This window comes from Littorina saxatilis, linkage group LG5 (genome assembly GCF_037325665.1).
Source record: "Littorina saxatilis isolate snail1 linkage group LG5, US_GU_Lsax_2.0, whole genome shotgun sequence".
Taxonomy (NCBI): Eukaryota; Metazoa; Mollusca; class Gastropoda; order Littorinimorpha; family Littorinidae; genus Littorina; species Littorina saxatilis.
In genome coordinates, this window is record NC_090249.1 from 23705441 (window position 1) to 23715440 (window position 10000).

General features: G+C 45.4%; 1 protein-coding gene across 2 annotated transcripts in view; it reads left to right on the forward strand.

The window, feature by feature from the left end:
* Positions 1-1170: 1170 nt before the first annotated feature.
* Positions 1171-10000, forward strand: part of LOC138966614 (uncharacterized) — an 11281-nt gene continuing 2451 nt past the window's right edge. Inside the window, exons 1-5 of one of the 2 annotated variants that reach the window (XM_070338899.1) lie at positions 1171-1211; positions 3028-3220; positions 4518-4654; positions 5384-5559; positions 9844-9967. In XM_070338899.1, the coding sequence (XP_070195000.1) occupies positions 3040-3220; positions 4518-4654; positions 5384-5559; positions 9844-9967 (618 nt within the window). In that variant the 5' untranslated portion in view covers positions 1171-1211; positions 3028-3039. The remainder of the gene's footprint in view (positions 1212-3027; positions 3221-4517; positions 4655-5383; positions 5560-9843; positions 9968-10000) is intronic. The other variant, XM_070338900.1, reaches the window with a different exon arrangement.

Consider the following 10000-nt stretch of genomic DNA (forward strand, 5'->3'; position numbering starts at 1 on the left):
GGAAAAAAAAAGAAAAAAAAAAAGAAAAAAAAAAGGAGGTGGGCCCGGTAGCTCAGTTGGTAGAGCACTGGACTTGTGATCGGAAGGTCGCAGGTTCGAATTCGGGCCGGGACGGACACGGGTTAACTTTATGTGCAGACCCAGAGACGGAAGCCACGTCCCACCGCCGTGTCACCACAATGACACGTAAAAGATCTCGGTCATTCTGCCATAAGTGCAGATGGCTGATACCACCTAAACACGCATACACTTGTGTATCTCGTCAAAAGCCGTGAGGGCGTAAAAACTCGAATCATATAACCCATATCTTGTCCTCAAGAGGCGAAATATTTAGCCTGTAGGTCATAAAGCATTCTCTCTTTCCTTTTTTTAAGAAGGAATTAGGGTATTCCTCGTATCGTGATTACCCTCACGCAGTTTCTGATGAACTATGCATCGAAACTTCAACGAGACATTATGTCATATTTTGAGGGGATCAAATACATAGAGAATACTACATAGCTTGCTGTGTCATACCAGGTTTACGCGAGTAGTTTTTACATTTTGAAATGCGAGCGAAAGCGAGGGGAGGGGATTGTCATATCTGATCTGTTTTGCGTTTTATTTCTTCAATTGAAACAAAAGAAAAAATTCCAGTCCGTCAGATTAAAAAGATCTGGAATGTTTCGTAAACATTTCACAACGAATGTTCAACATGTAAACTTTGCACTTGTTAAACTTAAAATGCGTTTTAGTTCTTTTTATGAGAATATTTCCGTGTAGGTATAAGCACATAATTGATAATAAAATGCACCTTTTTGGGTAATTTACTGGTACATATATAAACTCAAGTCTACTTGTGACAGACACCGATAGCCTCAGGCGCACACAACCGTTCCCTTTCTACACGAACGTAGTTTTTTTCTTTCTGCTAGCTGCATGTGTATTTTCTAAGCTATTCACTCCTACCTTACCACCCCCCCCCCACACACACACTTCTATGTCTAGCGTCACTTCCGATGAAAATTTCACCTGACGCAATGAAGCTGAAAGGCTTAGCCGGTTTTCCACATTGCATTTTTATGACAAAGCAGAAGATACATTATGCAAATGAGCCATATCTGCCATGATTGGCACCTTTGATTGACAGGTAAGATAAGGGAGTTGATATAAAGCGTTAAAACTCACAGTTCCCTTGTTGCAGCCTCCTTTTGACCAGCGTGTGACCACAGGTTAGTTTTTCTCTCGTGTTTGGTCTGCGGGCTTTCTTTGGATTATATTTGGTAATGTTGAAATTTAGTATTGTTAATTTGAAGCACACACTCCAGTGCCATTATTGAGTTATATTTGATACAAGCCACTTTTATCAGCGCTAAGACTGCAGTGAAATTAGTTTACGGTATGAGCTCTAAAAGTGAGAACAATTTGGTCATTTGTGTCTTTTGTCTAAGAAAATCATACCGCCAAATTTTGCCTCCCTTCAGGGCCGGATCTGGGGGGGGGGGGGGGTTCCTGGGGTTCCGGACCCCCCCCCCCCCTGGCCATCCAATGTACCTCTCAGAGAAAAAAAAAAGTGGACTTTGGACCCCTGCCTTCAGTTGGAACCCCCCCCCCCCCCCCCTCAAACGAACTTGGTCCGGCCCTGCCCTTAATTTGCTTGTCACTTTTGTTCTCAAAATGCCGCGCAGATGCTTTCCTTCTAAACTCAATGTAAATAAAACGCAATCTGTACATGTACAGTTCATTTTATAATTCGAATGGCGTTTTATGATTAAAAAGAGCAATTTATGCAAAGTCAGAGGCATATATTGCAGCAGAAAAACCGTCCCTGAATTTACAACACTTAAGTCGAAATATTTTCACACAAATGTTGTTGTCAGGCACTAAAGTATTAAAAAGATATCTGGAGGAAATCTAAGTTGATCCCACAAAACACATGATGTGACGAAATAAAAGATAAAAGTTTAAATCAAAAGTTGAAATAAATACATCAAATAATTCGGCCGTTTAAACAAAACTTTATTCAATTTTAGTATCGTGACATACAATAATTATATGACATTGAGGATCCGAATTCAAGCATAAAGCTTATAATCATAGACCTATACTAAATATAGGCCCCTGCTTATATTAACGAATCCGAGGAAAAACATGAAAGACGTAAACACGATGGCGGACAAAATCAAGATACTAATTATATAATATTTATAATTGCAATGCCGATAATTGTTTGATACCCCAAGTCTGAACGGTCATATATATATATATATATATATATATATATGTTTGTTTATGCGAAGTTAAAGGCTGCCATATTCGTAGCGTTCATTAATTAATTCATATTGTTTACATGTGCCAATAATGTTATAAAACTGTACCTAAGGGGATATAATAACGATTGGCTGTAGCTTTCGAACACAGAAAAAATTATTTCAGTATTGCAAAGTGGTGTTGATAGTGTCGAATGTAAACAGAACAGTCTCAAACGCCATCTTTGGTTTACGAAACGTCACGAAGTGACGTCAACGGTCTAAAAATAGCTCAAGTCCTGGAGAACTGTTGCTTAACAATGCAATAAAGAATTAATTATTTCTTGTAATTGGTAAGGACTTCAAACCTAAAACTTTGCAGGAAGCTTAATTTATACATCCCCGCAACGATGGGGAAAGCCCTGGAAGTAATTAACTAATTAAATAGGACTATGTCAGCCTTTAAAGGCGTTGCTTAAAGTTCGGACGGACACACATCAGATATGTGGGCGGTATCTGTAATTTTAGCAGTTTTTTTGTAACAGCATTATTTTGTCTATTCCCACAATGATTATGGTTCATTATGTAACTATTACAAGCTATTAGAACAGACTCAAACGACGATTTCCGAATTTAGTAGCTTTTCGCAGTCAAAAAGTAAACTTTTTTTTTTTTTTTTTTTTTTTTTTTTTACTGTATCTTATATTCCCACAATGATCAGTCAAAAAGTAACTTTTTTTTAAACTGCAGTTTAGAAGATATACATAACTATCAACGGCGTTTTTTTTATTTTGGGCAGAAAAGATCAAACATGCAAGCAGTTATAACAATCTTAGCGGCCCTGGTAGTGGGTGGACATGGCTTCGGTTTCAACCCTCAGGGCCAGTTCGCCCAGCAAGCAGCCTTCGGAGGCGGTTACGGCGGTTATGGAGGAGGAGGAGGTTATGGTGGATACGGCTACTCACAGCCCAAACGTCCCCAAGGCAAGCCAGGTGGGTAGAGTATTTGTGCATCTTGACTGTTACTTATTGGTGAGTAAGGAAAGCAGGTTATTGTACGGCAAAGTTCAAGAATAGTGTCTCAAATTAACTTTTTTCATCAACAGTCCGCCGTGTAGTTATGTCCCTTTAACATAAAAATAAAGTTTACGAAATGAATCGAATTTTAAAGTAAAAATATTAGTGCATTTCACCACAGTTCTGTCTCATTTTCAAAACACTGCCACTGTTCTCTTCGTTTGCAAAGTGAGTTACCTTGCAACAGCTTCCTTGACTTTGGGACACTTTTCTTCAACATTGCCGATTGAACTTAATTTTTCATTCTTGTTCCTCCATTATTTTTGTGGTTTTGTTTTTCGTAAATTTATTTGTAGTTATTATTTCGATTTAGTTTTAAAAATAAAACAAAACACGAACGGTAAATCTAATTGGTTGAAAATATCGGATATGGTACTTTAGGTTTTAATTGGTAAAATGCGGAACGTTGCCGATTAACGTCATCTCAACAAAATATGCCACTGTCCCTCCTGCGAGGGGATGAGTGTGGGATTGATCACGGTTCAGCCTGGGAGAAAAAGACTATGGGTCATTTGACCCCCAATTTATCAAGGAACATAGTGTAAGACTTGAAGCTCAAAGCAATCTAAGGGAGTCCAGGGTGCATCACCCCCCCCCCCCCCAAAAAAAAAAACTCCGGAACAATGGAAGCTAAATGGAGCTATCTGGAGCCGTCTGAGCATAGAAATTGAAATTCGATCATATCATATCACTTCATTTCAAACGCTGTACGCCGAAGTAAACTGTACATAGGTTAGCACAGTATTACGTAATCTTGATGCGCCCTTCGACCTACTCACATTGTTATCCATGAGTCATGATCATTTAAAGATTTTGTGCATGGCGCGTGATTAAACCGAACCCTGGTGGATGAGTCATCATAATTATTCTTGTTGGGCAGAGTTTGTAGTTAGACTTTGGTAGTGCTTAGATGGGACACAGTAGGTGATGGTGACGATGATGCGATGATGATGATGGTGATGATGATGAAGAGGACGATAACGACAATGACAATGACAATGGCGATGACAATGAAAATGACGACAATGACAAAAACGACGACGACGACGACGATGATGATGATAATTGCGCCGATGACGACGACAACAACATTTACTACTACGACGACGATGATGATGACGATCGACGACGACAACGTACGAGACCTCGACAACGAAAGCTATGATGACGACGACAATAAAGACTTTCTCCCTTTGCTTCTCGTCCAATACAGAGAAGCCCATGCAGCTGTCGTGTGTAGGCACCCACGATGGCGGCTACGGCAAGGACGCCATTGCCGCCAACATCAAAGAGAAGCGGAGCGGATACGGAGGCGGACAGGGCGCTCTGTTCGGCAGTCCCTTCTCCCTGGTGCGTTAGACATTGTTTGTGAATGTGGTGTTGTGTTGTGTTGTGTTGTGTGTTGTGTTGTGTTGTGTTGTGTTGTGATGTCGTGTGGTGGGGTGTGATGTGTTGTGTTGTGTTGTGTTGTGTGTTGTGGTGTGTTGTGGTGTGGTGTGGTGTGATGTGTTGTATGTTGTGGTGTGGTGTGATGTGTTGTGTTGTGTTGTGTTGTGTGTGGTGTGGTGTGGTGTGTTGGGTTGTGTTGTCTATGTTGTGATGTGTTGTGCTGTGTGTGATATGTTGTGTCATGATGTGTTGTGTTGTGGTGTGGTGTGGTGTGGTGTGATGCGGTGTGGTGTGATGCGGTGTGTTGTGTTGTGTTGTGTGTGATGTGTTGTGTCATGATGTGTTGTGTTGTGTTGTGTTGTGGTGTGTTGTGGTGTGGTGTGATGTGTTGTGTCATGTTGTGTTGTGTGTGATGCGTTGTGTTGTGTGTTGTGATGTATTTTATTGTGTTGTGTCATGTTGTGTTGTGTGTGATGCGTTGTGTTGTGTACATGTTGTGTTGTGTTGTGTTGCTGTTGTTACTGTTGGAGTTGTAGTTGTAGTTGTTGTTGTTGCTGTTGTAATTGTTGTTGTTATTGTAATTGTTGTTGTTGTTGTTGTCCTTGGTCGGCGCGGCGGAATCTGACTTGATGCCGCCACGTAAAAACAAAGACAGCGTAATCACTGTGCGTCTTTCTTATATGGTTTCAGTTGAATTTCGGAGGATCATTCGGCCAGCAAGGAAGCGGGGGCCTGGACGCAGTGTTTGAACTGGTGTCTAACTCATTCAAAGGGGGCAAGGTCACTCTCATCGTTACGGAGAAAGGCTACAGGGCAGGCGGCTGCTATGTGGATAACTTTGGCCCCGGATTGTCTGCAAAAAAGGGGTGAGTTGAGGAATGGTGGGTGGCAAAAGTCAGTCAGGCAGCTCATATGCCACAGTCGCTCGCTGATTACCGTCGAAAGGAAGAAGATAAATTCGGGCGAGCAGCAGCAGACAACTCACTGCCGATAAACCAGGATCTGGGTATCAATGAGTTGAGGAAGGCAATCCAAGGAATCAAATCCGGAAATGTTGCAACCGGCTTAGACCCCATTTCATACAACATGATACGCCGGTTTCCTGAGCCCATGCTGGAAGTGCTGCTACAGTTTTAACCAGCACTGTTGGGTGAGCTCAAAACTTCCCTCAGCCTGGAAAAACGCTTTGGTGATTGCTCTTCCCAAAGACGGTAAACCCCGGCACCTGCCGACAAGCTACCGCCCAATTTCACTCACACCTCACCTTGGCAAGGTATACGAAAGAATTGTAAACTAGAACACTTTATTGAAAAGAACAACATTCTTCCCCTCTGCGAGGCAGGCTTCAGAAAGAGTCGAGCCTGCATGGAGCATGTGGTAAAACTTACAGCCCACATCAAGAAGGCTAAAGCACGAGGCAGAACAGTGCTGGCAACCTTCTTCGACATTAGAAGAGCATTTGACACGGTCTGGCATGGAAAGCTAATTCAGAAAATGTCCAACATGGGGATCTCAGGGCGCCTGCTGGAATTTGTCCAGGAATTCCTCACAGACAGGTCCATGGCTGTTAGAGTGGGGCAGTCCATCTCTCAAACACATGTCCTAGATATGGGGGTGCCTCAAGGAAGCATCATAGCCCCCATATTGTTCAGCATCATGGTCCACGATGCAGCAAACCTGAACCTCAAGGAGGCCTCATTGTCTCTGTTTGCCGATGACATGGCCCTCTGGGAAGCAGTCAACTGCAAGTCAGAAAGAACAATCAAAACAAAAATGGGACGGTACCAAGCAAAAGTCGACCAGATCGCTGACTACATGCAGACGAATGGCTTTGAGCTATCTACCGAAAAAACCGTGTTCATGGCCTTCACAGGAGTGCAGCTTGTCAAAAGGACATGTTCCATTACCATAAATGGGGTGCAGCTGGTGCCAGCAGATAAAACCAAGTTCTTGGGAGTGACATTCACAAGCTCTCTCAGTTGGGGCCCACAGATAGACTCACTTGTGAGAAAAGCTCAACGCTCTCTAAACCTGATAAAGGTTCTGAGCAGAGAGTCGTGGGCAGCCGAAAAACCATTGATCCATCTTGTCCGTGCCCTTGTTCGGTCGCGCCTCAGCTACGGCCAAGAGGCTTTCTTTGCAGCTCCTGACAGTCAGTGGGTAAAGCTTGAAAGAGTAGAAAGAGCCGCTCTCAAAGTGGCGCTGGGGGTCCCCAGATCAGCAGTCTCCACTCTACTTTACCAGGAAGTGGGATGGCTGTCACTGAAAGAGGAATGCCACCTCAGATGTGCACAACTGGCTGTCAGAATACACTGTGTCCCAAACACGGCAGTGGAAGTATTTACCCCAGACATGGGAGATACCGACCACATGCAATACAAAGCTCTTGAATCCAAGACTCATACATACCAAACAGTGCTCCCAATATACAACCATGTGAAGGGCAAATGGGAACAGAGTGGCCTGTCCAAGGAAAAACTGGTTACAGGTGGTACTCTTACTTACCCTCCATGGCTGCTTAAAGCCCCAAATCTGATCATGGACTATGGAGACGCCCTCAAAAAGGCAGAAGACCCATTGCTGCTAGCCACAGTTGCAAAAGAAAAGATCGATCAGCGATTTAAAAGCCACCTACAGGTCTTCACAGATGGTTCGATCCTGCAGTCAGGGGAGGCTGGGTGTGCCTTGTCGATTCCTGGACTTGATATAACACGAAAATACAAGCTAAACAAGGGGATCAGCATCTTCTCTGCAGAGTTATTTGTTATCTACATGGCCTGCACACTGATAAACGATCTGCCAACCCACCTCTGGGGGTGGTCATCCTTACGGACTCAAAATCCTCGTTGCAAGCACTTGCATATGGCACCAAGAACAGAGGAGAGATGCAAACTGAAATTCATTTCTTAGCCCACCAAATTATGACAAAAGGAACAGACTTTTCCCTCATGTGGCTGCCATCCCACACAGGAATCCGGGGAAATGAAATGGCGGACAGAGCAGCAAAAGCAGCGGCTATGTCAACCATGCCAGTGACAGACATTCGGCTCTCCTGCCAGGAAGCCAAACTGCTGCTAGCCAAGCTAAAAAGAGAGGAAAGAGAGCAGACACTGTCACAAACATGTGAAGAGAGAGGATGGATACACCCCCCCTACGATAGGAAAAGGCACCACCTCCCACTCCCCCCGAGACCCATGAGTCTGTTGCGTCGCTTGCGCACGGTCAGCAGCCGCATCTACTGGGACAAGGTAGTCTGTCAGTGTGGCAAGACTGGACACCTCACACACGTGTTTGAAGGTTGTGACACTCTCAAGGAAGAGATGTCTAGTCTCATCCGCTACAGAAGGGAGAATGCTCTCAGTCTGGGAGACTTTCTCCGCCCACACCCATCACTCGGAGAGAAACCGATGATGGTCTTGGTCACCAATCTGTTCACCTCAGCTGTTGCGAGCTGGTTCTAGTGTGCTTGCAGCAGACCCAGCACAGCACAGATCCACTTCTGGAATCTTAAGCTAAATGTGTCCCAAGACACACATTTTGTAGTCCTGGCATCCTGAAAGGCAGAGGCCCCAACCTACAGGTTTGCTTCCATACCAAAAACGCCTCCAGACACGGGAACTTGGGAGCAGAGGCAACAGCTCCGCTTGAACCTCAGAAACCAAATGTGCCTCCAGACACACAGGTCACTTAGACGGCCGAGGCTGTGGCCTCTAAGGTTCTCTTGTACCAAACCGCCTCCTGACTCTGCATCAGATTGCTTGCGCTGGCATCTGCTTACATAGACCCACATTAAGTCACCACCGAGTGGTAGACACAGACGACATTTGGTAGCACTGACTGCCAGCTTCACGGAAATGCGTACCCCTAGCGCGGCTCTGCTTGGGTGGGAATGTTCTGAGCAAAACACTATGTGTTACTCCATACCCCCCGCCCTCCATGGAACTTCTTGACCCCAACAAATTGGGGGGGGGGTTGCCCAGTCGGTAGAGGCGCTGGCTTTAAAACCGGTTGTTACTATCAGCGTGGGTTCAACCCCCAAGTTCGGCGCGGGATGTGTGTCCCAGAGTCAACTTTGTGCAGACTCTCCTCGGTGTCCGAACACCCCCGTGTGCACGCATGCGCACGATAAAGCTCCCAGGGTCACAGCGAAAGCCTCGGGCCTTGGAAACACGATGCAAAAATATGAAAAATATGAAGCCCGGGTGTCCGTTCGGCCAACAGCCAATAAAGTAACCATTTCAGCACTGACCCAAGACGACCCAACCCGGTCCCTAGCCCATTTCAGGTCTTCTCAAGCAGCCGGCAGCCAGCTGTCTACATCCCCCCCCCCCCCCCCCCGCATTTTTATTTTTTATTTTCATTCAAAGCCGGGTTTTTCCGTATAACATGCCCCTAATGGCTTTGCCGTGAGGGCGTAAAACTTACATTTTTTTTGACTGGTGGGTGGGTTTGGTGAGGTCAGGGTATTGAGTGGGTATGTGTGTGTGTGCGTGAGAGTGTGTGGGTGTGTGTGTGTGGGGGGGGGGGGGGTGTGGGTGTGGGTGGTCGGTAACTTGATCTGTGTGTGTGGAGGGGGTGGGGTGTGACGATCCCGGAACCCCAAGAGTAAGAGCACCACTAACTGCATGCGTGCCATGAAATGAGCCAGGTAATCCCTTTGTGTTGCAGCTTGCCATATGAGCCAGGTAACCCTTTGAGTTGCAGCGTGCCATATAATGAGCCATGTAACCCTTTGAGTTGCAGCGTGCCATATAATGAGCGAGTTAACCCCTTTGTGTTGCAGCGTGCCATATAATGAGCCAGGTAACCCCTTTGTGTTGCAGCGTGCCTTATAATGAGCCAGGTAACCCTCTGTGTTGCAGCGTGCCTTATAATGAGCCAAGTGAGGTAACCCCTTTGTGTTGCAGCGTGCCATATAATGAGCGAGTTAACCCCTTTGTGTTGCAGCGTGCCATATAATGAGCCAGGTAACCCTTTGTGTTGCAGCGTGCCTTATAATGAGCCAGGTAACCCCGTTGTGTTGCAGCGTGCCATATAATGAGCCAGGTAACCCTTTGTGTTGCAGCGTGCCATATAATGAGCCAGGTAACCCCTTTGTGTTGTAGCGTGCCATATAATGAGCCAGGTGAGGTAACCCCTTTGTGTTGCAGACATGGCGGCCAGTCTGGCTTTGGCAGTGGATTTGGAGGGGGTGCTGGGTTCGGCGGTGGTGCCGGTGCTTTTGGCGGTGGTGGGTTTGGCTTTGCTTCACCTCACCAGTTCTTCGATGGAAAGGTCAGAATTTTCGTGTGTGTGTGTGTGTGTGTG